We start from the raw sequence: 15838 nt of genomic DNA, 5'->3' as shown, positions 1-15838 counted from the left end.
AAGGTATTGCTTTATTTGCGTCTGAAATGCGACTTTGTCTTTTCTAGCTGTCGTGGAAACTCAAAGCGGGAACAAAAAGCCACATTTGCTCATGCGGATGTGACGTTAACGCCGTACGTGCGAAGAGCCCATGTGACGTAGCGTCGATGTGCGCATGCGCATTACCACAAGGTAGGACGGATGAATTATCCGTGCTACCTTTTCAGATAGGAAAACATTTCAGATTTCCTATCTGAAATGTTCAGATAGGAAACTATCTGAACATTTCCTGTGTTCAGATAGTCAGAACACAGGAAATAAAATTACATTACAAAAGAAAATAGTAACGCACAGTGATTTGGGCGGGTGACTTTAATGTGATTACTGATTTGAAATAGTAACGCGTTAGATCACTCGTTACTAAAAAGAGTGATCTTTTTTACTGAAAAAGAAAAAAGTGGTCAGTAGCGTTACTGACATGACTGCTGATTGGTGCATGTCATCTTTTTTCTTTTTGAAAGCTTTAAATCATGTTCTTTTTCAAAATGACTTTTTAAGTAAATATCAGAAACGTTGTTATTGCACTGTTTTAGCTTAACTTTTGACACACATGTCTCAACAGCTCAATAAGCACAATGTTATGTTGCAAGTCTAAATATTTTATTTCTGCTTAAATTGGAAGGGTATGGAATCTGTTTCTTTTTTTTCTACCGTTTTCGTTTGTAAAAGCTGGATAAAGATATTTTGCTTTAACTCCAACAATCATATTTACCCCCCTCTCCTCTCCTCTCCCTCCCGACCTCCTCCATGACCGTAAATCTGACGTACGACGACACGCCCAGATTTCGTCCTCCTACGACATCACGTTGCCTTACGTAAAGCAAGCGCTCCGGTTTCCTGGCGGAGAAGATGGCGGCTCCTGGACCGGGGGAGTATTTCAGTGTCGGGAGCCATGTCTCTTGCCTCACCTGTTTGGGCCAACAGCTACAGGGAGAAGTGGTCGCGTTTGACTACCAGTCCAAGATGTTAACCTTGAGTATCCTTTGTTTGTTCGGCGCCGCTGACGGCTGGTTGGCTGGCCTGCCTGGCTGCAAGGGCCTGTAGGGTAACCGAAAAGATGTCAAATAGTGATCCGCGCAGGCGTAATTGGTCTTGGCTGAGTTACACATCTTTGTTCGTTTTAGATTATTTTATACAAACTACCCACCTGTTCTCTTGTTATCTTCTAACGAGTCTATTGTTGTTATTTTTGGTTTTTTTGTGCTAAATAACCTGCCCGGACGTGCATGTGTTTTGAATTCACTCATTGTATTGCCTGCCCTCAACATGGATCACTATCTGGCAGCGAACCCTGGTAAGGCATCATGGCTCTCAACCGATGCTAGTTAGCGGGCTAACTGACACACAGCACACCCTGTTCTGACAGGTGTCCACGCGTTTATTTCTCTCAGTTACCCACTCCCATCGTCGGGGATGCAAACAGCCATTTTCAGGAGTCCGTTTATGAGTTTCACTGTCCTTTCCTCCATCCACGCTACATGGAAGCTGCTGCTAACTGGGCTAACATGCTAAGTTTCGGTCAAACCCAGATACTCCCAAACCGCCCTGTAGCTCCATAGCGGTTTTGGGGATTCTTGGCTCTATTGGTTTAGTTTTAGTCTTGAGGTGTCACCACAATCTTGGGTTTCTGGGTGAACTATGCTACAACTAATCGTGGGAACATCTTGAACTAATCACTACCATGAACCTTAGCCTGTGAACTTGCCTATCTTCATTCCCTCATGAGTCTTGCATGAGAGTTGCTGAATGAGTCATGAGATTCATTCATATTCTTTTGAAATGCATTTACATGTGTGTTTTTGTTGTTGTTGTTATTGTTTTTAAATACCGTAACTTATTAACGAGGTTAACGTGAACGTGTCCAGCCTGACAATGAATGAATGAGTTTAGCAGAGGGCGTTTGCCAGTAAACGCTGAGTTGCATCTTCGCTCCTGTTGGAAATACCGTCCAATTTCTTCCGTTTATTTATTTTCTATCGCTTGAATCTTGTTAGTAAAAATATTAGCTGTACCCAGCTGAATTAAGACGTATATTTTTGGAAATGTAAGCACATTAATGAGCTCATAGAAAAGCTGAAAAACTAGTCAGGCCCAAGTTTTGGGGCTTTGCAAACATTATTAGTCTATCTTTATTATTTGAAGATGACAGATTCTTGTCTCAATTATTTACTTTTATGGTAACAAATGTTAAAATAGATTCTCATCCTTAATATATCAGTGTGTGCAGTGTTGCAGTAGATATTTGGTTGGCTGTAGAGATGCCCAGTACATTAAATTGCAATTGTTTTTGCCTTATCAGTGTGTTAAATATTCCTGTTCGGAGGACATATTTGTTTCACCATATTATTTACTGTGCCTTGCTTTCAATCTCTGCATGCCAATAATATATTTAGCCAATTAGACTGTCAAATCCCTTGATGCCGAGTTCATATATATTTTTATCACTAAGAAGCTGAAGCTCACAGGGAGTTGTGGGGACTTCATAAAAAGAAATTAAAACATAAGGAAAATGCAACCGATAGCTGGATGAACCAGTAATTGTAGTTTTATCGATCCATTTTCTTTTAACAAGGCATAAAGGTTATAGTATTTTCATCAAAAAGTTTTCTAAATTTAAAGTTTAAATGTAGCACAATTGAATGTTTTAAGAGGTGGCCAATATAGAAATATTACATTGTAAAGAATTAGAAGGAACATTTAATTTGTGATTTAATAGCAGAGCTAGCTAAACACCAATTTAACACTTCACAGACATTGCACTTTTTGATTAAACATCCTAATTATTTCATACTTTATTCATTTGTGCTAATGCCACAATGCTAGCATTTTTGCTGGTTGTCAGTCGCTGATCCTCATGAAAGTTTTTTCTGCAGTAGCCAGGAGCATCCACCATTGTTTTTGATGCTTCCTGTGTTTGTACTGTCCTCTCTCCTCCTCCCTGCCTGTGCTGTGTGTCGAAGGTGCTGCAGAAATCTTAAGCCCCCAATTTGTTCTTCTAAAAACCATCTTGTGCTGATACAGGTCATGTTTCGTATCATTTGTTTCATGGAAATGTGGACCACACAGTTGGATGACACACTTCTTGGTGATGCATTTTACTTTGAACAGGCAGTTTTTCCAGACTTCCATGTCTGAATTGCCTAAGTTTTCTGAATGCAGCAGCCACACAGATTCAAGCTGGGCCCATTTATGGACCATGTTGAATCCTGATGGGCTCTGATGACTGTTGGGGCCCTGATTCCCTTCAATGGGTGTTATGTGGCTCCATAAAGGAACGCTTTGTTCAGCTGTGCAGAGATTTTTTTTCTTTTTGACATTAATAAGAACCTTGTAGATGCATTTTATCAATAAGCTATATCAGAGAGATTGTGTCAGTGTCTGACACATTCTGCCTGTTTGTCTTCTGTGATCTTGCTCAGACTTCTCAGTTTGACTTTCTTTTTCTTAAGGCTGATGTTAATATATCAGCTGTGGTTGACACAAACTGATTCAAATGAAGGAGCTACATTTATATGCAGGGGATGCAAATATTCCCTGCATATAAATTTTCATCTGCCTTTATGAAGTTCCCAACTCTTTGTGGTATTGCGGCAACTCAAACAGACTAAATATATTACCAGCATGTGGAGTTTAAATTCCTCTCACCAGAATCAAAATATAGTGCTCTAAACCAGTGTTTCCCAACCCTGGTCCTCAAGGCACACTGCCCTGCATGTTGTAGAGGGGTCCCTGCTTGTGCAAGCCCCTAATGTGTCTGATTCAACTGATTGCAGTTCAACAAACACCTGCTAATCAGTTACCAATTGAAATCAGTTGGACTGAAGCAAGGACATACCTAAAACATGCAGGGCAGTGTGCCTTGAGGACCAGTGTTGGGGAAACACTACTCTAAACTGTTCTTTCTAAACTTCCCTCCAAAGACTTCATTTTGGACACACCAATATTAAAATATCATCCGTTATTTGTTTGGTTTGTAGTTTTGACCATGTTTCAGGTTTGCTTGTAGATCATGTTTAAAACATTTCCTGAACTGAATAATGCCTTTAGTAGGCACATGCTGTAACTGGCACAACCTTTCACTGACACTGTGTTAGCCTCGGCGCTCTGCATCACAAGCTTCTCTGTCTCTATGGTGTTGAAGTTCTTTGTTGCTCAGCTGAGAGTTGTAATTTTTTTTCCAAGTCCCTGCTTTGAAATATTCTGCCTTAACCCGTCTCCCCCTTAAGAATGTGCTTCCTCCAGTGGTAAGCCGAACCTCAACGACGTAATCCTGATCAACTTAGCCTATGTATCTAAGGTGGACATAATACATGACCGTACTGAGACTCCACCTCCTCTAGCATCACTGAATGTTAGCAAGGTAAGGCCATCAGATTGGTAATGGTTTATGCCTAGATTGTCAGTAGGATTTATTAAATGTTTCTTCTGATTTTTAAAGGAACTTGGATCCTCATTAGAAATGATTTGTACACAGAAACATGTTCAGTTTTATCACCAGAAGTTTCCAAACTAATCTTCTTTCTGTTTTTAATTTAAAATCTGCTGGTAGAAATCTGTTAGTTGGTTAAAAAACAGAAAGCTTGTCTGAATCACCTCATCACTGACTTCTAAAAGTACTGTTGTATTTTGGTGATTCTTGTAAGCATTTAACAACCTTGTTTTCTAACCACCTTCTCACAAATAACTGTAGTTTGCAGGTGCCGAGTAAATAAATTCAGTACATTTGTTTCAATCATAATAAATTTTTACACCACTGTGTGAAAAGCTGCTTTGCTCATTTGGTCATTCAAACACATGGAATCGTTTCACAAGACGAAAGCCGTTTTAAATGTGCTTTATTTAGAGTCCAGTGCAAATGCTGCTTGCTTAACATAAACAAAGTGCAACAACAGTTTTGGAAGTCAAAAAGTACAAATTTGGTTTGAATAAAGCTGCTTCATTTTGATGAGTAGTTTCCTAATTTTTCTGGTTAGCTGAAATGAGCAAAAGATTAATCTTTGGATATGAAAAAAACAATGTTAAAGGTTCTTTATTCGCAACATTTCAGTTACAATTTCATTTCCTAACTGTTTCACGCAGTTCCTGCTTCAGTCTTCAGCTACAAACGGTGAAATAGAAATATCGGATTCTGAGTAGAGCTCACTGTATTTCTTTTTTTTACAGCTTGCCAATCGAGCACGGACAGAAAAGGAAGACAAGCTGTCCCAAGCCTATGCAATCAGTGCTGGGGTTTCTGTGGAGGGCCAGCAGCTATTCCAGACTATTCACAAAACGTAAGGACTTCCTGCTGTTGCTCAGTGAATGATAACCTGGTAACCTGATCAGATTATCAATTAAAATCAGTTCATACTGGCTGACCAGAAAAAGATGCCCTTTTCTTGCAAAAGAAGACATTTTAATGGAAAGACTGTGTTCAAAGTAAATAAGAAATCTGAATAAACAAACCAGACAATCTGTCTGTTTTTTTCAGTAACGTATACCTTTTTTCTTCTTTTTTTTTTTAAACCAGCTCAACTAAAAAGCAAATAGTCAGTAATTCACTTCCTGTGTATTTAGCACTTTTTTATAATGTATTTCTGTTCTAACAGTGAATTCTTGGCAAAAATTCTATAAAATTGATCATTGTTGCCGTAAAGCAACAGACAAGGACCATGTCAGCTGAGGTTGTGAAGTTGTAAAAGAGGGACAGGATAATGCCAGTTGGAGTGAGGAGGAGGAGAAAGATGGATGAAGAGGGACAGGAGGAAGAGCAGGAACCGCTAATAAAAAGTGAAGTGCCAGGTACATAGGGGTGGGCGATATGGACTTAAAGTTTTATCATGATATTTTGTGGTACTGTTGCGATAACGATAAGCGACAATAAGAACTATTACTATTTTTTTTATTTTTTTTTTTAGGTAACTGTATGACTGTGACTGCATGGCACAGCAATCATAGCCCCTCAAGCACAAATATTGCTCTTGAAAAAATTACCAAAGTGTAATGTGCTTCTTTAAGAGACCAGTCACATAAAACTACACACAGTAACTACATTTAATCATATTTTAAAATTTTATATTTATTAATGCTGTCATTAATCAAACAGTGGAGATTAAACTAACAATCCCAACAATACGGACAGTTTTGAGGGCGTTTTTAAATGGCATTAGTTAAAATTTATGGTGAGAACGGATAAATCAAAATCCTTATAAGAAATTTCTCACCCTAAATGATAAATTATATGATAAATGCCCACCCTTACAGGGACAGGTTCAGGACTGGGTTGGCATTTCCTCAGGATTATATAAACCATTTAAGATCTAAATATTGTGATCCAAACCTTGGCTTTTGACATGTGAAAACAGTCTAAAAAATTCCTAATTTCCCTTCAAATGTATTTAATTCTTTCTCCTGACAGATCTGTAAATTAATCTTAATTTACAGGGATGTGGGGGGCTGATGATGTAGTAGTAGGTTTGTTTTTTGTTCCCCAATATTTGCTTTGATCTTCTTTTCTTTTTTATTATGAGCTGCTTGTTTAATAAACTTCTGTATCAAGTTTGACATGTCAGTATTCTGGCAACCCTACAATATATGCATCCAGCACTTTGGTTATGACTCATTTTGCATGAAACCCAGTTGGTTTTAATAGCGACCTTCAGATTGTCTTCATCTTTGGGTCTGGTGTCTCATCGTCTCGATTTTCAGGGTTGTTTCCCAACCCTGGTCCTCAAGGCACACTGCCCTGCATGGGGCGTGCTAACACAGCACGCCCCACATTTGGAGGCCTTAGACCCGCGGACGTCGTGGGTTCGACTCCTGGTCCCGACGACCTTTGCCGCATGTTCTCCTTCAAAAATGGCGCCGGCTCAGCTGGCTGCCTGCAGACGCAGCTCCCGTCGTGTGTGTGTTAATCTGTGTATAAAAAATTCTTGCTGTAACTGCGAAATAATTTCCCTGCTGGGATGAATAAAGTAATTCTTCTTCTTCTTTTAGGTGTTTCCTTGCTTCAATTAACAGGTGTTTGCTGAACTGCAATCAGCTGAATGAGTCGAATTAAAGCAGGGAAACATCTAAAACATGCAGGGCCTTGAGGACCAGGGTTGGGAAACACTGTGTCTATGGGTTTATTGCTGAGTTTGATGCCATGGTTAATCAAGTTTCGCTGCTTTTGGCATGGCAAGACAGGCAGGTGCCGAGCCCTGCTCGTCTTCAGAAGAAAGAAAGTTGGATTGCTCAACCTTCCTTGTCGATGGTGGCACTGACTATGAATTTTGACAAAATGCAGTGGTGCAATGGCATCAGATGACGCAGTTCCCCAAACCGAAATTCAGTTTTCATTTCCGTTCATTTATCTAGCCATCATCACAAAGTGTAGAGACTTCACTCAGGACCACAACAAATAACTTAAAATAAGAGCCTCTCCACTCTTTCTCCAAGCCCCTAATTTTCAAATAAGATTCAAACTCCATTTTCATCTAAAAAGATGATTTTAGACGACTGAGTCTTGTTAGGCCAGGTTAAGATGCTTCTGATGTTGTCCGTGGTTCAGGAGGGGATTAACTCCACGAATGTAATGTCTGTGGCCCCTGTTCTGGATAAGTCAAGGTGGTTCTTGAAGCTCTTGAAATCCCTTTGCGTGTTTCTAAAATCTTTCACCGCTGTTGATTCCCACACTTGAGTGAGCTGCTAAAACTCACTGGAAGGTGTGGGAACATCATGCTGACGGAAAAGCAAAAGAAGTGGGTCAACTATCATTGTAACCATTGTATTCATGTTGCAATTACTTGTATTTCATTGTGAATTTTACTTTTTTTTTTTTTAAACATGGACAGTGAAAAATAATAATGTTTCTTTGCAGCATCAAAGACTGTAAATGGCAGGAGAAGAACATTATTGTGATGGACGACGTTGTAATCTCGCCGCCTTATCAGGTTGAGAACTGCAGAGGCAAAGAGGGAAGCGCTTTAAGTCACGTACGCAAAATAGTAAGTATGACTTGGAACCACGCAGTACGCTGCGAATCGGGACGTAATGAAAGTGATTTGATTTTTACCAGCTACTGCGGTTATGAACAACCCAGCTGATGCTACAGTTATTATTCAAAAAAAATGTAGAGAAAATTTATATGTGTGAGGATAAAGTACTCCATATTTAGTGGCTTGCAGAGCCACCTTTAGTAGTCAAATAACTTGGTGTAGTTTGTTCAGCCTGACTATCAATTTCACATCACTGTGGAAAAATGTAAGCCCACTCATCACAACACTGTTTCAGTTTTAGGTTTGCAGAGATTAATTTCTGTATGGCTCTTCTAATGTCCCACTGCTACACTTCATTTAGTTCCTTTTTTTTTTTAGTCATTTTGTTGTAGATTTGCTGCTGTGGCTCATTGTTCTGTTGATGACCCAGTTTGGTCCAAGGTCCAGCTGTTGGACAGATGGCCTCGAGTTGAAATTTAGAATCCTGTATCGGCAATAATAATAAAAATAATAATTTATACAGCAGAGTCTCTCGATATATTCCGTAGAGGATGTAGGTCTCACTTTGGTAGCATTTCACCGATTGGAAGGACCACTAACTGGATGTTCAGCGAGTTAAGTCAACAGTCAGTTTCTCTGCTTGTCTTTTTTTAACATACGGAGGCATGTAGAGTCTGAAATGCACTTAAAGCTTTGAATAGATATTGATCAATGTTGGCAATTAAACACATTGGTCAGTATTGGTAATGTATTTCCTTCCCTAACCTAAAAACTTTATGGTACCTAAGAGTACATGAAGCTGAAGCTCATATTTTATTGATGTTTAATTTGAACCTCAATCCAATAACTATATTAACGGTGATAAATATTAGTACATCAGCCCATGCTAGAAACAGGAGAGGCAGTTTTCCATCTCACAAACAGATCAAATTGTAACCATCCATCCATTTTCCTTGGACCTAAATATCGGTGCCTCATACTGATTTAATATATTTTTTGTTTTTGTAAATAATCTAACAGTTAAAGTCTTTCTATTTCAGCTTTCTATTAACTACTTGAGCAGTTAGTGGAGATGTGCACAAATAAGTTTTTGTATATTCATGTATCGCACTGGTTAAGTGCCCGTTTTTTTTTTTTTGTGGTAGTTGTATTTAAAAGTTTAGTTACACATTGATGCAAAGAGATCTTCAGGGAAAAAAGTGTGGGATTTGTTTGTCTGTATTCCTGCAGTCTCCTGTTTTGTTTCGGAAAGCAGAATATTGCCAGTGTTCTCAGAAACCCCAGTGGTGGCGTAACTGACAGATGGTTCCCTGATTAAATCTGTTTTTAGTCCCCATTTTTTTTGCACACTCAACAGGGCAGAGTGCAGAAGAAAACAGCTTTAAAATTCATTCATGAAGCAGACAGTCTCTGAGCTGAGCTACCAGTCTGACTGCAATGCAACATGTTTGGAGTTGGGGACTGGAAAACGTGCAGTGAATAGGAATCTGATCAGGGAGAGCCGAGTCCTTCTGTATTAGAAATGCATCCATTTGCAAAGTTATTGTCGTTGTAGAGCTGTTGTGCTAAGCTAACTGGGTTTACTGTTTGCTTCCTTCTCCTGATATTATTCCAACCTTGTGACATTTTGGGTTATTCTCATAGATCGTAGTACATTTATTTTCTAAAAGTACTATTAACACTGGCAGATTATTTTACTTTTACCTTTTTTTTGTGTAGTTTTAGTCAAAACAATAACGAATCTTGAAGCATCTCCTTGACCGAACTGTTCCCTCACATTTAAATCGAGAATATTTTATCCTGGCAGTGTTGGAGATTAGTCTAAATGTTTCATTTTTTCTTTTTATTTTTCTTCCTTTTTTTTTTTTTTCACTGTTGTTGCAGGTTGAGAAACATTTTAGAGACGTGGAAAGTCAGAAGTCCATGCAACGTTCACAAGCACAGCAAACACAGAAGGACTCCACTTTATCTTCTTGAGTTGGCAGTGCGGACCGGCCGGGGGAAGGCGACGCGGGTGGTTCTGTTCCCACTGCCAGACAAAGTCGGCATTCCTTGTCCTCAGTCCGAGACCACAAGGAGGAGCGCTGAGGGCCCTGGATCCTGAAGATCAAAATACCATTAAATGAAAAAGACAACAAAAGAGAGAGAAGAAAGATTAAATCTTAAATTAGACTTTATAAAGAATAATTTAAACATGATCCATAAAGCAAACCATAGTTTCCTTAACTAACTTGTCTCATCCTGCCCCGCCCTGCCTCCCTCCTCCATTCCCCCTTCCTCTTCTTGTCCTCTAAAACCTTTTCTTTTACTGCCCTCCTCCTTTTGCCTTCAGTTCCATTTCAAAGAGAAAACTAGAGCAGTCAGAAAGGCTTGTTAGCTTTATTTTCTGTCATTGTTTCCTTTTTTTCTGTATCCATGTTCTACTGTCTGTATTTTCTGTATTTTAAAACAAAATGTGACTTGAAATGCCACACTTTAAAGGACATTTTCTAAAATAAAAGTAACAAAAATTCTGACTGTAATATTGTAATTTTCAACAACTTTTTGAGCAGTTTGTAAAGATTGTGTGTGTGGGGGTTATGTGTTGATGCGAATTGATTCAGATTATGGAAGTACCTGTGAGATATGGATTAGGGTTGAGAGGACATGAATACAGGCTGAAATTCTAGGTGAACATGTTTATAATCACCATAATTCACTATTCCCCAGATGCTCAGGTTATGCCTTTAACATGCAACTTGCAGTTTAACGTCCCGACCAAAATTACTTGCATTTCATCAGCCTGTAGTGATTCTATTGGTGAATTCTGGAGTTAGCACTTAAAAGAAAGTTATGGTGAGTTTAATAATCTGAAGTTGTGTACAAGAACTTTTTCTATTTTTTTGTTGTGAGGATACTGTTAGTCAGTTGGATACACTTGCTTTTTGCACAAATATTGATTTATATTTTGCGACCTATTGCTTTTAATATTTAGATATGATGGTTAAAAACCGTTGAACAGAAAATATTTGAAATGATACAGGTACATGTCAACACAAGTATTACTTAGAAAAGTCTAATTCAGGTCAAAAATGAATATATATCTAGTGTGTTAGTTTTGATGATTATGGCTTTTAGGCTAATGAACCCAAAATTCTGTTTGCCTGAAAATTAGAATACTAAGAGAAGATCATTAAGGGTTTTTAAAACGGAACATGATGGCCAAGGTAATCATTTGTATTAATACTGATAATAGTGTAAGCCACAAAAAGGTTCTGGCAAAGTAGCGGAATGAACTGATCCAAAAGAACTGGTTTGTTCTGTCGTCCAAAGTTCTATTTTGAGATAAAAGTGAATCTTGCATGTCAGTTTGAAATCAAGGTCCCAGATTCTGGAGGAAGATTGGAGAGCTAGAGAATCAAAGTTCCCACAGTCAGTGAGGATTTGGGGACGTGTCATCTGCTGTTGTTGCTCCTCTGTGTTTTGTCAGGGCAGCTGTGTGCCACAGTATTCTAGGCCCAATACAGCCTAAAGTACCAGGGCTGCCAATCAGGATGTTGCTGTGAATTGATTCGTCAGCAAACTGGACTGACCTAAACCTTACAGAAAATGTATGGAGTGTTGTGAAAAGTAAGATGAGAGACAGTCAGAGCCACAAGCTGATCTTCTCCGTTACACGCTGCATTGATGCAGTACTTCGAGCAGAAGGAGCCCCGAACATGTAAGCGATGCTTATTTTGTACAGCAAATAGAAAATCGTTTCTGGATGTAGCCTAATGTGATTCTGAAGAGTAAAATTTTAAGTTTCCTTAACTGTAAGCCGTAATTAGAGAAAAGTAACATTTGAACTAAAATACTACAATAAAGTAACTTCTGGGTGATGTAATGTTGAAATCTGCCTGTTCGGAATTTACAAAAGACGCTCAGATTCAGTCCGGTCTGTCTGCATAGACTGGTCTATAGATAATCCACTCGTTGTTATGTAACATAGAACTAAACAGGATAAACCGACTGCTATCATGCAACTGCGCTCGATGTATCCATATAGAGAAGCAGATGTAAATCCTTCATTTGGGAAAGGGTTCAAAAGGGACTGCAGGTTCTCTCCCCAGATTTGGTTATGTGATCATCAGTTTAAGCCCATAATCCCGTCTAATCGGGAATATTCCATGCGTGTGCCTCGGGAGTTTGCTGAAATGACACATTTCTATGCAGTTTGCAAAACATATTCGCCGTGTTTCAGATGTGTCGCTCTGTGTGCGCACAGAAGGGTCTGCCATGGCTTTCAGCAGGAGAGTCTTCACTTTGAGCGCACAAAGATGCTCTGCTTGATTCCTCTGCTTCTGCTGCTGCCGCTTCCGAGCATAATGTCGGGCTTCAGGCAGTGTCCAAGCCCCTGCCTTTGCTACGAGTCCTCTGACCTGGTGGACTGCAGGTCTCAGGGCTTGGACCAGGTCCCCCCCGGTGTCTCCAGCGGCACTTGGCTGCTGGATCTCAGTGGGAACAGGGTGAGAGAGGTGCGCAGTGATTCGTTCGTGGGATTGTGGTCGTTGAAGTTCCTACTGATATCCAACAACAGCATACATGCTGTGCATCCACAGGTATGGGAAATCTTTTTTTTTATTATTTAAAATGGGGTTGAGTCTACATGTGTTTCTAAATTACTGTTTTAATTTTTAGTTTTGCGTAAAAGTGAAACGGTATTCTTCCAGAAAATGAAACGGTCATTTTAGAGAGATTCCTTACACTTAGAGTAAGGAATCTCTAAGTGTAGAGATTCCTTACTCTACAATTAGTCCAATTAATTGGACTAATTCATAATTTGTCCAATTATGAATTAGAGAACATTTGTAGGAAATTCTGAACTTCTGCTTCTAATAGTCGTTTTCAAAATTATTTAAGTTACATGTTTTATTAATCCACCCTGAAATGATTTATATGTCACCCCGGTTGATGAATTGTCAATGACTGAATGCAAATTCAAACTGGGGCTTTGTATGTACTTGTGTTGAATATTTGCCAAACAGTTATTGTTTTTGAAAGAGACATCCAAATACCTATATGTTTTTTTTTCTTTCACGTTGAATCAAACTGAGCTACACAGAAAAGTAACAACGTTCTTGTCTGTATTAATCTGTGTTAAAATATTTTTAGAATAGTCTGCTTTATTTATTTTGCCCAGCTTTCATTTTTATAAATAAGACAAGTATGCAACACATTAAAATGGTAATTTACCCCTTTTTTAATGGAAATGGAAGAAAGTTCTCCAAATAATTCCAAATTGTTTTCCAGACTGAATTATTATTTAAAATGTTCTGGAAATATTGAGCTTGATAACTATTCTGCTTTTCTTCACTTTTTCCATAGTTAATTGTTTCCATTCTAATCTGCAACATTTAACATATCTTATTAACTTAAAATATAATTGAATGATTAAATTATTCCAGTTACTTCAAAATTGTGAAACTCTATATTATGTTATTTAGATTCGCTAGACTCGGAGTGGATGGGATAATAAAAATGTAAAAAACAAAACAAAAAAAATATGTTTCTCAGAAAATTTGACTATTGCATGAGATCAAAAAATATTATTCAAAGCTTCAAGTGTATTGAATGTCCCTCTACTGTACAGTAAATGCACTCAGTTTTTGGCCAGGATTCCTTGTGCATAAATTACTCCATCAATGCAAAGTGGCATTTTTGTGATTGGTTTATAGGGTGTCACTATTGCCAACTTCAACTAATTTGTTTTTGTATAGTTACCATACAGAACATCACATATTAAGATTCCAGTTGGTGTTAGCAACCCTGTTTCTTGTACAGTCTTTTCTACCACACTTCATCCTTCCACCCTTCCATCCTTCATTAAGGTTAGATACAGCATTTACCCACAATCGTTAGGCCAGGACATTACATTTTTGTTTAAAAACTGTTTACATTTTTGAATGTTATACCTATGATGGACTTGTACTCTGAATCTTTAAATGCTAAAGAAACAAAAGAAGAAAATGTACTTGCCAGTTCAAAGTGACCCTTTCTCACTGGCTGTCTGTGTTTCAGTCTCTTTCATCCCTGCAGTTTCTGGAGAGGCTGGACCTGAGCTTCAACCGACTGCGCTGGCTGCCTCAGGACTTCACTCTCCATCTGACCTCCCTCCAGGTGCTGCGGCTGGACCACAACCTGATGCAGCACGTCGACTCCTCCTCCCTGAGAAACTGTGACAACCTGAGGAAGCTGGACCTGAGCTACAACCGCATCCGAACGATAGACACCAGGGCTTTCCACAGCCTCTCTCGACTGCGCCTCCTGCACTTGGAGGGAAACAGGCTGAACATGCTCAAAGACGGGCTGCTGAGCCGCCAGCAGAGCCTGGAGGTTCTCCTGCTCGGCCACAACAACATCTCAGCGATCGAGGCCGAAGCTCTGGCCCCTCTCCGCGGTCTGACCCTGCTGGGCCTCCGCGGAAATCAGCTGCAGCACATCAAGTTCAAGACCTTCCTGAAGCTGCAGACCATCAGCACCCACCTGCAGATGTCCCTCAACCCCTGGACCTGCGACTGCGACCTGCAGCGTGTCTTTGGTAAGATCCAGTACGTACGACACCTCCATGTAGAGGACTACAAGGCCATCCTCTGCCACGCCCCTCCTCAGCAGGCTGGGAGCCCCCTCGCGTCCATGGACAGCCAGCTGTGCATGGCGGAGACAGCGTCGGTGCTGGTCATCACCATCACCGTGATGCTGGCAGTGATCGGTGCGCTGGTCAAAGCTGAGCGCAACCGCAAGAACAAACAAGCTGCGAGTGATGCAGAGTCTTCAGACAAGTGACTGGTTAAAGGATGGAGCTCTGACACACACAGATGGCCAACTGCTGGACGCTACATGAAACAGCCACTGGAGAAAGACCAAGTGGGTGTTTTTTTTCATTTAGTTAGTGGAAAACAATCCAAAATGTTGTCATTATTTTCTGTCCTTTGATTAGTTTCACAAGGCTTTCCACAATGTATAAATTTCTTGCAAAAATATTGAAACTTCAATGTTTTTCACATTGAATCATGTCATCAGCATAAATGTAAACATATTCCACTGGGTTTTTTTTATTGGCTAGACTAATCCAATGTGGTGTTTTACTGTGGAATGGAAGGAAATCAATAGTTTTCCATTTTTTAATGAATAAAAATCAAAAAGGTTTGCTCTCATACCACTCTAAAAAAGTCCAATGCAACCACTTATTTCCAGAAGTCGCCCAAGTAGTGAAAAATTTTCATCTTGTGTTTAATGCAGTTTTGGAATAAATCCAGCTGATGTCATACCTTAAATCTGCAGCAGTCTCTTTGGTTTGTGTTGCTGTAATTATACATTATTCTATGTGTCACATCTAGAATATTGCATAATTACAGCACAAAAATAGAGACTGTTGCAGTTCTAAAGTATGGTGTCAAATACTTGCTCTGCTTTGGGTATGTAGGATAAGCAAACTTATCAAGCAGTCCCAGATATATGTAGGCAGGGAATTTGTCAGGTGGCATTTATTTCTAACATAAACCATAAAAAGTACAAAATACAAAAAATTGAGTCTTAACAACTGAAATTGGGTTGATTTTCAGCTTGACTAACCGCCTGACATCAGCAAGTCAAATACTGAGAAACTGGAAATTTTTCTCTATTGAAAGTATCAGTACCAAGAAATCCCACTGTTTCCTGCCGTTTATTGCATCAACCAGTAGGATTGTTTTCTTGATGCATAAGTTGGGAGAAACTTTTTCCATCCTTCAGTTTCTATTGGACTCAAAGCCAACACCTTTTATTAAAGAATCTACAAAATTGTTTCCTCTTTTATGCCTTATAATCTTTACAAGAAAAAG

At 39.3% G+C, this 15838-nt stretch overlaps 2 protein-coding genes across 2 annotated transcripts; both read left to right on the top strand.

Moving 5' to 3' along the window:
* The first annotated feature begins 814 nt into the window (after window positions 1-814).
* Window positions 815-10519, top strand: lsm12b (LSM12 homolog b). Its single transcript, XM_032574571.1, has 5 exons — window positions 815-1015; window positions 4266-4399; window positions 5203-5312; window positions 7880-8006; window positions 9882-10519. The coding sequence occupies exons 1-5, from the start codon at window positions 889-891 to the stop codon at window positions 9972-9974; spliced, it is 591 nt and encodes a 196-aa protein (XP_032430462.1). The 5' UTR covers window positions 815-888; the 3' UTR covers window positions 9975-10519.
* A 731-nt stretch (window positions 10520-11250) lies between these two features.
* LOC116727720 (leucine-rich repeat-containing protein 17) lies at window positions 11251-15785 on the top strand. Its single transcript, XM_032575328.1, has 2 exons — window positions 11251-12577; window positions 14037-15785. Exons 1-2 carry the CDS (start codon window positions 11996-11998, stop codon window positions 14799-14801), a joined length of 1347 nt encoding a protein of 448 aa, XP_032431219.1. The 5' UTR covers window positions 11251-11995; the 3' UTR covers window positions 14802-15785.
* Window positions 15786-15838: the final 53 nt, after the last annotated feature.

This window comes from Xiphophorus hellerii, chromosome 10 (assembly GCF_003331165.1).
Source record: "Xiphophorus hellerii strain 12219 chromosome 10, Xiphophorus_hellerii-4.1, whole genome shotgun sequence".
In the NCBI taxonomy this organism is placed as follows: Eukaryota; Metazoa; Chordata; class Actinopteri; order Cyprinodontiformes; family Poeciliidae; genus Xiphophorus; species Xiphophorus hellerii.
The sequence above is the reverse complement of the archived record's forward strand: the minus strand, read 5'-3'. Positions and strand labels throughout refer to the sequence as shown.

Bases quoted from the DNA above. Each gene is read 5' to 3' on its own strand.
- LOC116727720 (XM_032575328.1), top strand. From the start codon at position 11,996: ATGCAACTGCGCTCGATGTATCCATATAGAGAAGCAGATGTAAATCCT. The intron at 12,578-14,036 runs GTATGGGAAATC...TCTGTGTTTCAG, and splicing joins TACATGCTGTGCATCCACAG to TCTCTTTCATCCCTGCAGTT.
- lsm12b (XM_032574571.1), top strand. From the start codon at position 889: ATGGCGGCTCCTGGACCGGGGGAGTATTTCAGTGTCGGGAGCCATGTC. The intron at 5,313-7,879 runs GTAAGGACTTCC...GTTTCTTTGCAG, and splicing joins TTCCAGACTATTCACAAAAC to CATCAAAGACTGTAAATGGC. The intron at 8,007-9,881 runs GTAAGTATGACT...CTGTTGTTGCAG, and splicing joins TAAGTCACGTACGCAAAATA to GTTGAGAAACATTTTAGAGA.